The 17,944-nt window shown below is 49.6% G+C and overlaps 1 protein-coding gene across 11 annotated transcripts in view; it reads right to left on the bottom strand.

Moving 5' to 3' along the window:
* Positions 1 to 17,944, bottom strand: part of Dnm2 (dynamin 2) — an 85,279-nt gene that overhangs the window by 27,624 nt on the left and 39,711 nt on the right. For 6 of the 11 annotated variants that reach the window (XM_051156021.1, XM_051156023.1, XM_051156015.1 and 3 more), the window contains exons 3-10: positions 13,249 to 13,398; positions 12,149 to 12,352; positions 9,710 to 9,808; positions 7,195 to 7,355; positions 5,202 to 5,344; positions 3,151 to 3,286; positions 1,709 to 1,776; positions 1,044 to 1,182 (exon numbers count right to left, since the gene is read on the bottom strand). In XM_051156021.1, coding sequence (XP_051011978.1) covers positions 1,044 to 1,182; positions 1,709 to 1,776; positions 3,151 to 3,286; positions 5,202 to 5,344; positions 7,195 to 7,355; positions 9,710 to 9,808; positions 12,149 to 12,352; positions 13,249 to 13,398 — 1,100 coding nt within the window. The remainder of the gene's footprint in view (positions 1 to 1,043; positions 1,183 to 1,708; positions 1,777 to 3,150; positions 3,287 to 5,201; positions 5,345 to 7,194; positions 7,356 to 9,709; positions 9,809 to 12,148; positions 12,353 to 13,248; positions 13,399 to 17,944) is intronic. The other 5 variants (XM_051156022.1, XM_051156016.1, XM_051156017.1 and 2 more) reach the window with 1 other exon arrangement.

The following is a 17,944-nucleotide window of genomic DNA, read 5'->3' as shown; positions in this document are numbered from 1 at the left end:
AGGGTTTTGGTTTTTGAAATGGTCTTGTAGCACAGGTAAGCCTCCAACTTAGCACAGGACTGAGGATGACCTTGAACTTCTGATCTTCCTACTCCCAACTGCTGAGTTCTGGGATCAAAGGTATGAGCCACCACATCTGATCTATATGATGCTAAGGATGGAGCCCCGAGCTTCGTGCAAGCCAGGCAAGCACCCTACAAACTCACCCTAACCCCAGCCCTTGCTTAGCTGGTCTCTTTTTTTTTTTTTTTTTGTATTTTTTGCTCTGTTTCCAACTGGAGAAGCTGAGGAAGCAAATGCTCCAGTAGAACAGGCAGCTTAAGCAGAAGTTCTTTGCCACTTCAGAGAGCTGGGAATGTCAAGGTCGTACAAGCAGACGTCCCCCGCCCCTTCCCTCAAGCATTCCAGCTGCTTGGCCGGAGCGTGCTGTCCTAGGACATAGTTCTCCTCCCAGAGGTGCCTGGTGGGTTGGGACAAATGGAGACAGTGGCCCAAGAGGAGTGGGCCATAGGTCTTCATGACCAGGAAGACTGAGCGTGGATTTACCTGGGATGGGGTGGGATAAACAAGGGCAGCATAGGGTGCAGCGAAAGCCAGAAGGGCCACTGTGGAGCCCAAGGAGCTCTGTGAAGTGGGCACTGAGCTCATTATACCACCAGGATCTATGTTCTTTCTAGTGCCGTGGGGACAGAGAAGTGACCCACTCTAGAGAAGCCAGGCATTTGTCATTTGTTGAAGGGGACAAGGGAGCTTCAGAGGCCTTGGCCTCCAACAGCTGAAGTGGGGAGCCCCGATTTGCTTCCCTAGCAAGCAGCAAAGCAACACAGCCAGATGACACCCCATTCCACCATATGCATGCTGGGCTTGGTATCAGGGTCCCAGGAGGCCTGTCACCAGTCTAGCTGGTTTAGGAAGCCCAGCATCCCCCACCCCCTCCTGAGTGGGTCCAGACTGACACATTCCCATGCCTGCAGGGTATGTGGAAATGAGGTAGCCTGGGGCCTGATACCAAGCCTGCGGCGCCATGTCCGCGGATGCGGTACCTTGCTGGTGCACTGCCTAACTGTACTGATTAGCTCCTGGATAACCAGGTCCACGCATTTCAGACAGGGCTCTTTCAGCTTGACCACCTGCTTTTTCACAATGGCCTCGAACGCCAAGTCCGGCGTGAAGAGCCCAGTTCTAAAAACATCCAGACCCAGTGGGGAAGCGGGAGAGATAAGTCAGAGAGAAACAAAGGGCGTGGTCAGCCACTTTCTAAGCATGGCTAGGTCCCAGACAAGGTAGACTATCCCATCTCAGCTGGGGGCAGGAGTTACCCGAGAGTCCCGACTGAGGAGCCCTCAGGGGAACCCAAGGATCTTGGGTTGCTAGAGAATGGGGTACACTTCACTGATTGCAATTAAGGAGGGGACCCCAAGAGGACCCACGATGATAAAGTTTCTTTGAAACCTTTCCACCCAACTGTTTCCACCCAACCTCTGGTCACTACAGACTGCACAGGGAATAAGGTCACACAAAGCTGTGTATTTATTATCCCACGGGACACAAGTAGCCAAAAGACCCAGGACAGCCACAGAGCCAAAACACACACTGTACGTCCCGGAAGACTAAGGTGTTTATACAGTGCTGAGGACTACCCACGAACCTTCAAAAGGCCTTACTACCAGGAAGAGGAAGGGAACATGGGACTTCCCATGGAACTTGCCTGACTCCATGGATGTTCTTAATAGCGTAGCTGATCTCTCGCCGTAGATCTTTCTCATCAAACTCCATCTAAGAAGAAACAAGCCAAACACATGGAGCGAAGTCTCAGGGTCTCCTCAGAGCATAGGCAGATTCTGAGATGGTTGCTTATATTCATGACTATACTTCACAAAGCAGCTCAAACTGAAAACAACTGAGAGTCATAAAGATGGCTCAGTAAGGAAGGGTGCCTACCACGGAGCCTGAGGACCTGAGTGCATCTAGGTACCTGCTGCTGCAAAGGACCCAGGTTCAGGTCCCAGCACCCACACTGTCCCCAACTTCAGTTCCATGGGATCTGGTGCCCTCTTGTGGCCACTGGGGGCAATTAGGCATGCACACTTAGGCAAAATACTAATAAACACAAACTCTTTCTAGTCAGCAGGCCTGGCCTAATGGCTATGTTCCAGGCAAGTGGAGATCCTGTCTCAGAAAAAAAGGCCAGAGCAGGGCTGGTGCTCTGCTGGCTGAGTGCTTGCCAGCCATGCATGAAGCCCTGGGCTCCACCACAACTCAGAATAAACTGGATATGCTGATGCACACCTGTACTCCTAGCACAGAAGAGCCAGGTCACAATCATGCTGGACTACACAGAGAGTTTGAGGCCAACTTAGGTTACAATGAGACCTTGCCTTAAAAACTAAATGAGTAGTAGCAGGTGTATGCTTGTGTAAGTGTATGTGGAGGCAGAGGCAAGCAGATTTCTAGGTCTGAGGTCAGCCTGGTCTACAGAACAATTTCCAGAACTAGGACTACACAGAGAAACTCTGTCTTGAAAAACAAAAACAAACAAAAAAAGTGAGTGGGAACTGAAAAATGACCCTGGAGGTTGTTTTCTTATCTCCACACTGGCACACACACACCTATGAATGTGAGACAGCCACTGCCTCTAAGGACAAGGACACAAATACATAGCTAGAGAGTTACTTGCTTGTTTGACTGTTTCAGATTTTGATACAGAGTCTCATATAGGCCATGCAGTCTCAAGCTCAGTCTCTTCGTGCCTCCGCTTACAGAAGTCTGGGATTACTGGTGCAAGGCCAGCATCATTTTAAAAGTTGCATTTGTATGTTATATGTGCAGGTGTGTATCAGGGCCTGCGTTTCATGGAGTCAAGCTCAGGTAGTTAGGCTGAGCAGAAGGTGCCTTCACCTACTGGGCTATCCTGCTGGCCCTCAGGTACCATAATTCCCCCATCAGTGGAAAAAACATGGACTTTCCTACTGTTCTGCCCAGAGCGTCTAAGCCATAAGATCTGGGAAGACAGAGACCATGGGGACATGTCCTTCAGGCCAAGTCTGCTGGCAGCAGCATCCAGCATGATGCAGAAGCTCATGACATCATGGCTTGGATGGAAGTTTAAGGCCAAGGCAGAGAGCAAACCTGAGGTGTCTGAGCACCTACCTTTACCAGCTCAAAGGGAAACCGCTCATGGAAGATACGGTTGATGCGGGCTCCCCCAGACAGCTCCAGTGTGTCTACTTGATCTCCAGAGCCTTCTATTCGCTTCTCAAAGTCCACTCCGAACTGCTGAACCATCCTTTGAGGACAGAAAGAACAAATGGTCAAGAGGTTTCTGTAGAACCCTGCAATTACGTGAATTGTGGTAACCTGCATTTTAAAAAAAGGTTTAGGTTACATTTACTGGGGGATGGCATGGCACAATGTATGAGTAGGGTCAGAGGGTACTCATGGGAGTCAGTTTTTTCCTTCTCCCATGTGGGTCTCTCCTGGGGTAGAACTTAGGGTGTCAGTCTTGGCAGCCATCTTGCTAGTCCTGTGGCTAATTTTCTTGTCCCTCATGGTTTGTTGTTTCTGAAAATGGTCTTGCTGTGTAACCCCAGCTGGCCTTGAAGTAAGGACCCTTTTGCCTAGGCCTCCAATGTGCTCCTAGTACAGGTTTGTATGCCACCCTGTTTGGCCATTTTTCTTTCCTTTTAAATATCTCTGTTTAACAGCCAATGCATGCATGTTTTTAAAAACGAGTAAAATAGCACAGCTCCTTCAAGCAGCTTGACACCATCCTGGTTGTTCTCGAGGACTCTATAGATCCATTATTGCTCCCTTCCTAGATGGAATTTTGAGGTCCCAGCTATGCAGCCCCTCCCCAGGGCTCAACCTGATTCATTGCACAGGTGAGTGTCAAGACAGCTGCTCCAGACAGGTAGGGGAGCGCCTGTAGTTTCTGCTACCTCTCTACATGGCTGCATAGGAGCTCCGCCTTGGACCGGCTGGGAAATCTCGATTAAGGGTACTGGTCTGTGAGCCGTAGTTTGCATATAAGCAGAACAGGATAACAGGCTAAGCACTGGAGAGCCTGAAAACCACAATAGTTTACGTAACCACAAAAAAGAAGAAAAGTATTTTGGGGCAGGGGTGGTCAACAAGATGGCTCAATGTGTAAAGTCGCTTGTCGCTGAGTCTGATGAGCAGTTTGATCTCTGGGACCAAATGATGCAAGGAAGGAACTGACTCCCAAATGCCAGCTTTGGACCGCCATGCTCTGAGCTGTAAGATGTGCAACTGCAAGTGATTCACTTCAGATTCCTGACATCACAGCTTGTTTTGTAAAGTGAGGCTGGCCTGGAGCTCAAGCAACCCTCTGCTGAAGTGTGTGCCATGCCACCACACCCAGATGATCACAATGTATTTCTTTCCTTTTTATCAAAGAGAGTCTCTTCTGCCATCCACTGTCTTCCTAAATGCCTCTCTACCCTACTGAATGTCTCACTGAACACACCTTGGCTGGCCGAGCTGAGCAGTGAATGAGGACCAGCCTGCCTCCCCAACCACAGGAGGGCATTACAGGTGCGTGTGAACATGCTTACTGGATGCTGGAGAGCCAAATTCAGGTCCTCAGGTCACTTTACCGATTTAGCCACCTTCCCAGGCCCTGGCTTCAAATACTTTTTATTTTTAAATATATATTTTTATTTATGTGTATATGTATCTGGGTGCCCTACAGTATAGAAGAGGTGCTACAGTTCAAGGTGGCTGGTAAGCTGCTGAGTAGGAGCTGGGAACTGAAGTCAGGGTCTCTGCAACAGCAGCAAGTTAGTGTCTGGGCCCCTGTGTGCTGCAGCACATATGTGGACGTCAGAGGACAAATTCCAGAAGTGGACTCTGTCCTTCTACCACGTCCATTCTAGGGACGGCACTCTCGCCATCACACTTGGAGGTCGCTCTTTCCTTGCTAGCCTACCTTCTCAGCCCAGGAACTTTCCATTTATCTTGCTGCCTCCACCTCCCGAGGCAGAGATAATGGCCTCAAATAGCACGCCCTACCCAGATGTATGCAACAGAGCACAGCCAACACAAAATGGTAACGCATTCCAACAGCGTGCTTGTAATGCAAGTGCATGGCCTCATGTTCAACTATCAACCTCAGGGGCTGCATAGGGCAGGGCCTGAACAGAGAGCAGAATGAATTGGCGTGGCTGGAAGGGGGTACACACTGCAGCAGGGCTTTGGTCTTGCGTGTGGGGTCATCAGGCCGGAAATTCTTGTACTCTTCCACTTCCTTCTCCAAGGATAGCAGTTGGCTCTGCAGCTTGCTGCGCAGGGTGGGCAGTGACTCCCGGATGTGGTTGGTCAGTTGCTATAGGGGAAAGGAAAGGGTCACACAGGGCAGCACATGCCTAGAGGTCAGGAAAGAATACAACTCACCCTCACCCCAGACTACCTTGGGTGCAATCCAAAGAGAGCCACAAACCTACAGATAAAAGCATTAGGACAGGGACAGATGCGAGAACCAGAACAGTGAGCCTGTAGGCAGATGTCAGGTGACATGTGGGGGCTGTGGATGGAGGGACCAGTGTGTAGGCCTGGGATGGCCCTGCCTGCTCTAGGACCCAACAGTGCCCCTGAGAAGTACGGGGTGGGTGGGTGGATGGGTGGTGCACAAGTGGAAGGAGACGGGAGGGAGAGGAGGGGACAGAGTAAGAGCAGTAAGAGCTCCACTTCATAGCAGGTGGAGTCACATCAACAGAGAAGAGAAAGATCCTGAAGGCACCAATGCTAGAGGAGAGGAATGGAAGAGGCTCCTGCCTGTGGTGAGTTCAAAGCCCTCAGGAGCCTGTTGTGCAAACCTTGGTCCTACAGGTCTCACAAGGCAGGCTGGATGCTTACAGCTCTGTGGACTTTTTAGAATTACAGTTTCATGGTACCCATTGTCTCCTTCTACCTTTATATGAGTTTGGGTAATTGAAATCAGGTCTCAGGCTTGAACAGCAGGTGCTGAACCTGCTGAGCCACCTGTGGACCATAACCCTGAGCCCATAAATGGAGGGGCAGGAATAACCACTGCCCCACAGAGTACACCTTCACGCAAGGGGACCAACCAGGATATACACCTTCTGGTTCTCAAGCAGCCCCAAGCCCTGTGGAGGGTTTTCCTTCCTGTCTCTCATGCACTGCCAAAGCCCAATGGCTTCTGGCTTTAGGCCTCTTCCTGCAAGACACACTGGCCAGTCCCTGCCCCGCTTGCTCTAGGGATGCTGCTCTGAGTTCATCTTGCAGTGATCCCCAGCTGCAGCTAACATTTGACTAGGAATTTATCTGATGGCTCATTTAACAGCTGGCCTCCCACAGGACCTTCCCTAAGGACAGTAGCCCCTGCACACAGTGCTAGCCCATGAAATAATGGAGGGATTTTGCTGTTGTTTTTTGATTCAAGGAAACTCTTACTTATCCCAGACTATGTAGCTGAGGATGACCTTGAGTTTCTGATCTCTTGAGTGCTGGGATTACAGATGTACCACCACACTGGATTTATGTGGTGCTGGAGATGGAGCCCAGGCTTCCCACATGTGAGGCTGGCACTACTGCTGAGCAACATTCCCAGCCCCTCCCTGGAGGATTCTAGACAGGTGTTCTACCATTGAGCCACGCCCTCACACCCTCACTGGGGGATTCTAAGCTGGTGCTCTGCTCCTGCCTGCATTTTCTAGTTTTCTTACTGCTTCATCACTGTGAGAAATGAAGCATGAGGCATGTGGCAGACACTGGATACTGTTTCCTCTGACATAGGTATGTGCCCTGTGCTGGATACTCATGTCCCCATTGACTCCTACCCTAGGAAATACAAGGGGCAAGCACACTACCTTGATGGGCAAGAGGAGGGTGGTGTGGAAAAGCTGGGCTAAGACTCCTTGCCCCAAGGCTGGGCATTTAGATCCCAGCTGTCCAGACTGCAGTGCCTTCCCACTTAGCTGCAGTCACCAGTCTTGAAGGACCCCGGTTCCAACCTCAGGACTGTCTTTAGACTTCTGGACACGTGAGTAAGTTAATTACTGCAGGGGCATTTAAACCACCAATGACACTAACAGATTAAAATAGGCACAGTCCTTAGGATGGGAGTAACAAGATGGACTGATGGCCTTGTTACTTGCTGGAGCCTGAGAATGGCACACGTCTAGGTCTGCACTGTTGTACAAAAGCAGGCTGTACCTGATTCAAGGTCTTCTGCAAGTGTGGTGTACCCATGCGGTCAGCCATGTGCCTGTAGGCTGGGTGGGAGAGAAAGAACTTCCTCTCAGCTGCCAGGGCGGCCCGGATGTCCTTTTTGCCCTCGATGTCTTTCTGGCTGCGGTTAACCACGCCAATGTAGCCTAAAAAGAGAAAGCCAAGGTACAGGTACGCATGACGCCAGGAAGGACGCAGTGCTGGGGCTTCCAGTGTTGCCCTGGCTTAGGTGGGCCAGGTGGAGGTTAGAAGAAGACTGGCCCCATAAATCACTCACAGAATGGTACTGAGACTCCACTAGGGATGTCTATGTAATTGAAGGTAACTGGGGAAAGCAACTTAAAATGTGGGAGAAGGCAAACTTTAAGGGCTGGAGTTGCAGCTCTTCAGAGACAGCCCTGCTGTGCAGCATGTACACAGCCCTGGCTTCTGGGACTGGCAGGGAAGACAGCTGTGCAGTTAGGGCTTCCTGCTTGTGCTGGGTGGTGTTTGTCTGGAAGAGTAGCCTAAGTGAGGAGCTGCCTCCGTGAGATTGGCCAGTAGGCATTTTCTTCATTATTGAGTGATGTAGGAACATCCAGCTCACTGCAAAGAGGGTCACTTCTGGACTAAACCCTGGATGTATATGACTAGCCAGGTGTTGTGGTGCACGCCTTTAATCCCAGCACTTGGGAGGCAGAGGCAGGTAGATCGCTGTGAGTTAAAGGCCAGTCTGGTCTATAAAGAGTCCAGGACAGCCAGGGCCACACAGAGAAACCCTGCCTTGGGGGAAAAAAAGAAAGAAAGAAAGAAAAAAAGAAAGGAAAAGAAAAGAAAAAGAAAGAAAAGAAAGCAGGCTGAAGCTAGGTATGGTGACACATATCTTTAATCCCAGGACTCATGAGGCAGAGGCAGGCAGATCTCTGTGAGTTCAAGGCCATCGTGGTCTACAGAGTGAGCCACGGCTACACAAAGAACGGCTATCTCAAAAAGCCAAAACAAACAAACAAAAACAAACCAACCAAAAAATCCAAAAACCAAACCAAAACCCCATACTACCACCACCACCACCAAACCTCACCACAGCCAGCAAAATGGTCTGGCAGTAAAATAGCTGGGCAAACCTAGTGACCTGAGTTTGACCTCCCAGAATTGACATGAACAGAGAACTAAAAAGTTGTCTCTGACCTCCATACCTGAGCTGTTGCACCCGCCCCAAACATCATGCATAAACCCACACTCACATGCAAATAATAAAGTAAAACAAAACCAACTACAGTCGGGCATGGTGGCCCATGTCTGAGAAGTCTGAAAGAGGAGGATCTCAAGTTGAAGGTGGCCTTAGATTATGTCGTGATCACTACTGGCCATATACAGTCTTTAAAAACAAGACATGTATACAAATAGTTTCAAAAATGAAAAAAAAAAAAAAAAAAAAGAAAAGAAAAGAGAAAAAAGAAGAAAAAAGCATGTGTAGGCAGTATAGAATACCAGCTGAGGCAGATGCAAGAGGTTTAGGTCCGGCCTGTCTCAACGACAAAAAAACAAAACACCACATAAACAAAAGATGCGGTGCTCAGGGCAAGGAACACAGCAGGAGAAGACAGAGGTCACAAGGTTCCCTCCAGGGGTCTGAGTCTGCAGAGGAGGGAGGAAAGACCCAGTAGGAGAACCCCTCTGCTTGTTGTAAGGTTTTCTGTGGTGCTGCAGACCAACCAGGGCCTTATGCATACAAGGCACATACACGTGCCTTGCACTAGTGGGCTCCAGTGGAAGGGACCCTGAAGTCATACGGGAGAAAAGTGAGGTCACAAGATGAAAGGACAGCCCTCATGAGTGAAGAGGCTGGGACAGATGACACTCTTGGGAAGACATCGGGAGACAGGAGGCCAGGTGACTGGGCCATCAAGGTGAAGGAGACGGATGAGATGCTCAAGTCCAAAGGGATGGTAGTGCCTGTGGGTGCTGAGCTACCCCTTGGTCTAAGAGGGGGACCCAAAGTGTCTGGCAGCACTCACAGCTGGTGGAAGGGACAGAGTCAGAAGGTGTTGCTCCCTTTGTAGTCCTAGCATTTCACCCCTCAGCCTTCATTGGCCGGGAGGCACTTCTCAGACTCCACTTTTTGCAGCAAAAACATTTTCAAAAATGGAGGTTGGGGGACTGGAGAGGTGGCTCAGTGGTTAAGAGCACTGGATGCCCTTTCAAAGGACAGAGAAACCCTGTCTCAGAAAGAAAGAAAGAAAGAAAGAAAGAAAGAAAGAAAGAAAGAAAGAAAGAAAGAAAGAAAGAAAGAAACGAAACAAGGTCTCATGCAGCCCTGACACAGGCTGACACAGAACTTGCTATGTAGCTGAAGATGACCTGAAATTTCTGATGCTCTGTTTCCACCTGAGAATGCCGGGATTATAGCATGCACCAAGACTGGCTGCCAGGAAACAGCTATAATTCAGAACCATTGTGTCCAGGTGCGAATCTCAAAACAAATACCCATGCTCTCACAGCCCACTCCAGCCCTGTATACCTCTTCTCAAGGGTAAGAGCTTGTTTTCCAAGACATCCCTCGCGTCTGTGCCTTCATCCATCAGGTCCAGCTTGGTGATGACACCAATGGTCCGGAGGCCTGAAAGAGCCCAGAGGTCAGAGGTCAGAGGGGTGATGAGGGAGGGCCCTGGAGCCCTCTGACAGGCCATGAGACAAGGGGCACGCCACACTAGGAAGAGAAATGAGCGGGGAAGGGCCTGAGGCATGGGCTCCAATGAAAATGTCTGTTGATGGGAAAAGATACAGTGAGGATAAGGAGCAGGTACCTGGGCAATGGGGCCTCCTCACAGAAAAACACACTATCACTACAGTGTAAAGTAGGGCTGGCACACAGGCTTGACCTGTTATCCCAACACTTGGGAGGCAGAGGCAGGCAGATTCTGATATTAAGACTACCTTGGTCTACCCGGTGTGGTGGCGCATGCCTTTAATCCCAGCACTCTGGAAGGCAGAGGCAGGCGGATGCCGTGAGTTTGAGGCCAGCCTGGTTTAAAAAACAAGTCCAGATAGCCCAGGCTACACAGAGAAACCATCTCGAAAAGCCAAGGGGAAAGAAAAAAAGAAACGGAAAGAAATTAGTTTACGCATAAGAAAGACTCTGTAAGCAGTGTGGCCAGGGCTGTCTACATGGGAGAGGGGAGCTTTGTGGGCTCTTGACTTTTCTATGATGACTTTTCTGTAAAAACCATGAGTACTTTCAAAAGCAATAAAAAGAAAAATTATAAAACAAAAACAAAAACTAAAGGAGGCCAGTGTGCTCATAATGGTGCCTCTCTGTAGTGATGTGCACACTGCACTGCTCTGTCATGGTCACGTCCATTCTGCGTGTAGACAGTAGATGACATGACTGGCTGGGATGTTCCTGAGGAGGAGGAGGAGGGCTGCACAGCCCTGTACTCTTCCCTCCCAGAGCCCCACCCCTCAACCTCTAAGGCTGTGCGTGTCCTTCTCTACCTTCCCAGGTTTGGTTTCCTTTTTTATTTGAGAGAGGCTCTCATGTAGCCCAGGCTGGCCTCTCAACTCCTATGCGGCAGACAATGAGCATGAACCTCACCGTGGAATTCTAGGGTTAATGGTGCAGCTCCACACCAGGGTCATGCAGTGCTGGTCCATGGTTGGCAAGCACACTGCTAGCTGAGCCATACCCCAGGCTCAGATGTTCACGTCTCACCACAGGGCTGAACACTGTGGACAGATGTGTCTGGATTTATAATTGTGTCCTGGGAGGCCTATTGCTATAGACAGGGTCTTAGTGATTTATATTTGCTGTGGCTTTTTATTTTATTAGACCAACTTAGTGTTTTTTTAAAAAATATTTATTTATTACATATACAGTGCTCTGTCTGCAGGTACATCTGCATGCCAGAGGAGGCCATCAGATCACATTATAGAAGGTTGTAAGTCACCATGTGGTTGCTGGGAATTAAATTCAGGACCTCTGGAAGAGCAGTCAGTGCTCTTAACCACTGAGCCATCTCTCCAGCCCCCAACTTAGTAATTTTTATGTGTATGGCTATGTACCACATGCATACTTGGTATCTGCAGACGTCTGAAGAGGGTGTCAGATCTCCTGGAACTAAGGCCACAGATTGCTGTGAACCATTATGTGGGTGCTGGGAACCGAGCCCATGTCCTCTGCAAGAGCAGTAAGTACTTGCTTATTTATTTTTTTAGACAAGGTTTCACTAAGTAGCCTTGGCTGGACTTGACTCACATCTACCTCTGCCTATCATGTCCTAGAATCAAAGGCCACCACACCCAGCAGAAAGTGCTCTTAACAGAAGAGCCCTCAGATCAAACCCAGATTGTCATTCATGCTGGGCATCTCTGACCTATACCCTTAGCCCCTCACTGGGGTAATATCTGCAGACTAATATTTGAATTTTAAATGTCCCTCAAAAGCTCATGTGCTAAGGTGTCTGTAGGGTTGAGCAACTGGGAGGTGGTGGTGGTGCCTTTATGAAGTGAAGTCTGCTTGAAACCTGCACTGCAGTCACATGGAGCCCCACACGCGTAGGTCCCTTGTTCCTTCTGCTCCCCACCTACACAGTGAAGTGCTGTCTTCTCACAGGTCCAACAGCAACAAACCAGCAACCACAACAGAACCTCTGAAACTGTGAACCTAAATAAACTTCTGCGCTCTTTAAAAGAGGATGACTATGTCAGGGTGTCGGCTATAGTCACGGAAAACTGACTCTACAACCAGACACCACCCTTGGTGGCTGGCAGAGGAGACCCCACCAGTACTCAAGGAAGAGCGAATGTCTAGCTATTTTTAAGTGTCACAGGGGATGCCCACCACAAACGGGATGCTGAATCTCAGGAGGCCTTTTTCTAACAGAGCCCTGTGACAGAAAGCACAACAGGGAGGGGACTTAGTGCTACTAAAAATAGAAGGTTCCCCAGAGCGGGGGGTCACCTTGGGGGTCCACTTCCTTGGCCAGCTTGAGGGCATCCGAGTTGGCCAAGTCCATGTTGGCAGGTGTGACGGCAAGAATGAGGCTGCTCTCTCGGCTGATAAACTGCAGGATCATGTCCTTGATCTGGTACTCGATGTCTGGTGGCTGGTCCCCGACTGGCACCTTAGTGATGCCCGGGAGGTCGATGAGGGTCAAGTTCAACACTGAGGGGAAAAAAAAGAGGCAAAGGTGGTCAGAGTTTAGGAAAGGGTTCAGAGCATACACACAGCTCAGGCTGTAGACACCCAACGGACATCAGCAAGCTCCCAAGGCGAGTCACATCTCAGGACCACTCCTAACAGTCCTACTAGAACAGACTTCTGTGTATACTTTCTGTGTTTGTTCGTTGGGGCCCTCATGGTCACATGCATGTGGAGGTCAGAGGTCATGCAGGTACCTTCCACAATTGTTCTCTACCATATTTATTCTTTTTAAAATTGAATACGTGTGTGTGGGGGGGAGGTATTCCAAGGTGCATATGTAGAGGTCAGAGAATCCTTAGTAGTCAGTTCTCAAACAGGTGGGTCCTGGGAATGGAACCTGGTCATCAGGCTTGCCAGCCTGTGCTTTTGCTAGCCGAACTATACTGCTGGCTCCTATACCTAATCTTTTGAGAATGGGTCTCTCCACTGAGCTTACAACTACCAACATAGTGACATTCAGTGGCTCCCCAGCACCAGCTTTTGTAAAGTTTAGTTGAGGTTGGCGTCAAACACTGTCTTTATGTCTTAGGCTATGCTAGGATTAGGTGTGTACACCATCATGCCTGACTCATTTTTATTTTAAATGTGTCCCGGGGATTGACTTCATATATGCTATATAAGTGCCTGACCATCAAGCCCCAGCCTCAGCTCTAACTTTTTTTGCTGTTTGAGACGGGGGTCTTACTATGTCCCTTGACCTTCGTCTCCCCAGAGCTCGGATTACAAGTAAGTGCAGTGCCCATGTCTACTCCTGCCCACCACATCCAAGTCTTCCTCGTCTATGATGTTTTTCTCAGATGCTTGGGAAGTGGGAAGATCCTCAGAACAGGAAGAGTGTGCCCTGCCAAGCTCCCTACCGTGTGGTGAATAGACCCGCAGGTTGATGGGCACCGGGGAGATGCCTTTGTTGGTCCCCGTGACCCGGTCGGTCTCCGCTTCAATCTCCTGCCGGACTTCATCAAAGTCTGTAAACTTTTTGGACTTGCAGTGCAAAAACTCCGCATATTCTGACACGGGAAAGCAGATGGTCAAGGTGAGAAAGGGAAGGCAGGATACATAAGAACATGCAGTGTGCCAGCCCCAGGAACAAATAAATTCACTTCCGTTCCTACAGCAACCTGAGGAACATAGCACTCATTATTGGTTTGGTTTCTATTTTGAGACAGTCTCACTATGCAGTTCTGGCCTCGAACTCAGACATTCATCTATCTTTGCTAGGATTAAAAGTGTGGCTGGGTGCAGTGGTGCTGGTCTGTAGTCTCAGCACTTGGGAGGCAGAAACAGGCAAATAGCTGTGAGTTCGAGGCCAGCCTGGTCTACAAAGCGAGTCCAGGTCAGCCAGGGCTACACAGAGAAACCCTGTCTTGAAAAAAAAAAACAAAAACAAAAAACAAAATAAAAGTGCACATCACCAGGTCTGGGTCATTCTTCTTTTAAAATTCTGTTTCATGCATATGTGCACGCACGCATGTGGTGGTCAGCCATCAGCCTCAGATGTCCTTCCTCTACTGCTCTCCACGTTACTTTTGGAGACAGTGATCTGAATGGGTCTAACTGGGCTAGACTGGCTGGGCGTGAAACTACAGTGATCCTTCCATCTCTACCACCCCAGCACTGGGGTTACAAGTGTGCACCCTAACACCTGACCTTTACAAGGGCACTGAGAACCAAACTCAGACTCTCATACTTTGTGACAAGCCCTCTACTGACAGACTGTTTTACTTTGGATAAAGGGATTTGGTCCCAGGCTGATCTGGAGCTCAGTGTGTGGTCCCGGTAGACTGATTGTTGAAATCCCACTTCCTCTGTCTCCCAACCTGGGAGGAGCTGGGTATTTCTGCAAGCACCTATAACCCTGGTAACTTAAGAGGCAGAGGAAGAATAACAAGATACAGGAGAAGCTGTCTGACCACAACCAAAAAGACAGGTGTCTGTGTTTGGACTGCAGGGATGAGCTGCCATGGGATCTACATGCTTGAGTTTGCAAAGTAAAAGGCTGGGGAGGTGCATTTCTTGTCTCAAAGGTTGCAAGAACAAACTCCAGTTGACACTGTGAGGCAGCAAGGGCCCCTTCGGGGGGAAGAGCCAGGATCAACACTGTGTGGAGCATCTGAGAATAAAAAGTAATCGAAATCACAGGCAAGCTGCCTCAAAGAAGAGCAGGCATGGGGAGCTTGGGACCAGAAAGAGAAAGAACCTCCACAGTAGAGCTGGACCCCAGCACTGCATGTGGGGGATGGGACCCTGGCACTGTATGAAGCAGTGTGGTGGCAAAGGCCCAGATCCAGGGATGTGGAGGCAGAGGGATTAGGAATCCAAGACCAGCCTGGGCTACATGAGATCCTGTCTCAAAAACAAAAAAGCACAAAGCATGGGGCTAGAGATGACTCAGAAATTTGTTGTGCAAACACGAGGATGGAAACTAGGATCCCTACACCAACCAGGCATCCCCACAAGTGCCTGTAAGCCCTAGCCCCAAAGGGCATGGACAGTAAGAGGCTCACTGGGGCTTGCTGGCTTCCAACCTAGCAAACACAAAATATGCCCAGCATGAGGGTGCACACCTTTAATCCCAGTATGCAGGAGGCAGAGGCAAGGATTTTTATGAGTTCAGGTAGGCCAAGGTTATACTGTCTCAAACAAATAAACAAAAATAAGACCCAGAGGCCCTGCCTCAAAGGAACAAGTGGAGAGGGAGGAAGAGGAGACCTGAAGTCTTCCCTGCTCTAGCCTCTGCAACATACAGGTGCACGTCAGCACACAAGTGCGTGTGTGTGTACGTACGTACGTACGTACACACACACACACACACACACCCCAATGGCCATTTCAGACATGGATTCTGAGGCCCAGGGAGGACCTGGAAGTTGACGCAAGCTCAGTGGTGCAGCTGGCACTGGATAGGCCAAACCACTTAGCGGTAGTGGCTCTTAAAACCAGTGACCTCAGCAGGACCAGTTGTGTGTCTAGTGCGGGTGCTGGACCAGTGAGGGTGTAGAAAGGAGGCTGTAGGACTCCCTCTCACCTCAACACACACAGTCAGCTGACCCACTTCCCAAGGGCAGCTATGCTCTGGCCTTCTAGGGGACAAGCAGAAACACTCTCTCTGCAGCTGCCACTAAAAATGGATCAGTTGCCCAGCCCCCAAAGAACCTAGTTCTCTTCCGGATCAACGCTGTAGGAGAACGAGGGCCAGGGCCAGTCTGGCTCCTCCCCTTCTCCCACTCCCTGCATGTCTTCCCTGCTTGTCAGCCTTTCCATCTAGGCCTCCCTGACCATCTGCATGATGTCTGTGGGGCCAGAACCTGCTGATAGAGCAGCAGTACCCAAGCACCCAGTGTTTGCTGCAGTTGTTGGCTTAATCGGCCCTGGAGGACCCTACCTGGGCCTCACCAACCTTGATCAGCAGAACAGACATTCCAAAGAGTGGCAGCCAGCATCTCTGCCAATTAGGGAGCGGAGGACCCAAGATGCAGCGTGGAAAAGAACTGGGGTGGAGAGCTCTGTCATCTCCCTGTCTTACCCCATGAGAGAATCCAGAGAAATGCCATACATATAAAGCCACACAACACCTTTGACAGGTCCTAACATAAATGCCTGCTTTTATTGGGGCAGCCCATGCCTGGAGGAACAGTCAGTAGCCAAAGGCAGGATCAAGAGTTAGAGGCCAGCCTGGGCTTCACAGCAAAACCTAGCCTTGAAAAGAACCTCTCAAGGGTGAGGTCTCAGTCAGTGAAGTGCTCGCCATGCAAGCCTGAGAACCTGCACTTGATTCACAGAACTCACAGAAGTACACAGGTGTGCTAGTGCATGCCTGTAACCCAAGTGCTGGGAAGGCAGAGAGAACTCACTGGCCAGGCAGCTAGACCCAGGCAGAAAGACTGCAAATGTTACAAATGTTAAATCAAAGCATGCTGGATGCTTTAAGGTGGAGTTGCTTGCCAGTTGGTCATCAGTAGCCCAGCCACGCCTCTAACTCCCTGGTGACAAAGCCAGTGCCTCTGGTCCCTGGGCCAACACTCCAGCACTCTGACAGCCACACATGCATTGGCAGCAGAGTGGACTCTCCTTGGCGCTGTCCCACACAGTGAACCACACAGGCTCTCCCCAGGGCTCTCTCAGCTGGCTACACAGAGCCAGCCCAGGGCCTGGTGCACAGCAGGGTAAGGAAAAAAAGCAAAGGTGGGCCTGGGTCAGCACTCATGCTGCTACCCTGGTTGGCCACCAGCCTTTTTGCCAACAGCTTCCCAAGGGCAGCCTTACTGTGTGCCCAGAAGATGAGCTGGGAAAGGCATTTCTAAATAGCTTCTACCTGGCTACAAGGATGTGACTATAGACTTTGAGTCACTACACTATCCAGCACCTGGTCCTGCTATTTCCTTTTTTCTTTCAAGATGCATTTATTTATTATGTATACAGTGTTCTGACTGCATGTATGCCTACATGCCCGAAGAGGGCTGTTGAAGTTATTTTTATAAAACAATGTTTATTTCTCTTAGCTTCTCTCTTATCTCGGCTATCACACAAATAATTGAGACTCTTATAATACAAGGCTTCACAATACAATCTGAGCAGCTCAAGTCTGTTCTTAACCTTCTATGCTAGCCTGTCTTACTCCCAGCAGACATCCCAGCAACACTTGCACTTTCTAGCTTTCCTGGTCCTCCTTGGAATGCTCCTTTAGCTCAAAATCTCTAACTCCTCCTCCCCTGGCTGGCAGGAAGTCCAGCCCTATTCTCTCCCCTGCTCATCAATTGGCTGTAAGCTGCTTTACTGAGTGACATAATAGGGGTACAACTGGGGACCTCTGAAGAGCAACCAATGCTCTTAACCTCTGGGCCACCTCTCCAGCCCTCTGGTTCTGCACTGGAAGATGGAAGCAGGAGGATTGAGACTTACCCACAGCTTGGCAAAGAGCAAAGCCATGGTGTCCGACTCCTGATGTCTACAACCCTGAATCTGCCTTCTTTAGACTTTTAGCATTGGCATGCATGTCTGAACAAGAATTCCTGGGGGCTCAAGCACATGTTGGAAACCCCTGGACACACCCAACAACCAAACAGGATCTGAAAACCTGGAGGATTTACATGGATGGAATAGGTTAAGCAGTTAAATTCCAGTCTTGAACAAACCAACAGGGAACTGGAGAGTTGGCTCAACAGTCAAGAGTGAGCTCTGTGTGTGTGTGTACACACACACATACACACACACACACACACGATCTTAAAAAAAGAAAGCCAAGCCGGGCAGTGGTGGCGCACGCCTTTACTCCCAGCACTTGGGAGGCTGAGGCAGGCAGATTGCTGTGAGTTCGAGGCCAGCCTGGTATACAAAGCAAGTCCAAAACAGCCAAGGATACACAGAGAAACCCTGTCTTGAAAAACCAAAAACCAAAACCAAAAACAACAACAACAACAGAATAAAACTCAATTTTGTAGAGAACCTCTTGATTCTAGCACCACATAAACCCTGTGTGGTGGCACATTCCTGTAATCCCAGCACTAGGATCAGGAGTTCAAGGTCACCTTCAGCTACATAGTGAGTTTGAGGATA

This window comes from Acomys russatus, chromosome 14 (genome assembly GCF_903995435.1).
Source record: "Acomys russatus chromosome 14, mAcoRus1.1, whole genome shotgun sequence".
Lineage (NCBI taxonomy): Eukaryota > Metazoa > Chordata > Mammalia > Rodentia > Muridae > Acomys > Acomys russatus.
The sequence above is the reverse complement of the archived record's forward strand: the minus strand, read 5'-3'. Positions and strand labels throughout refer to the sequence as shown.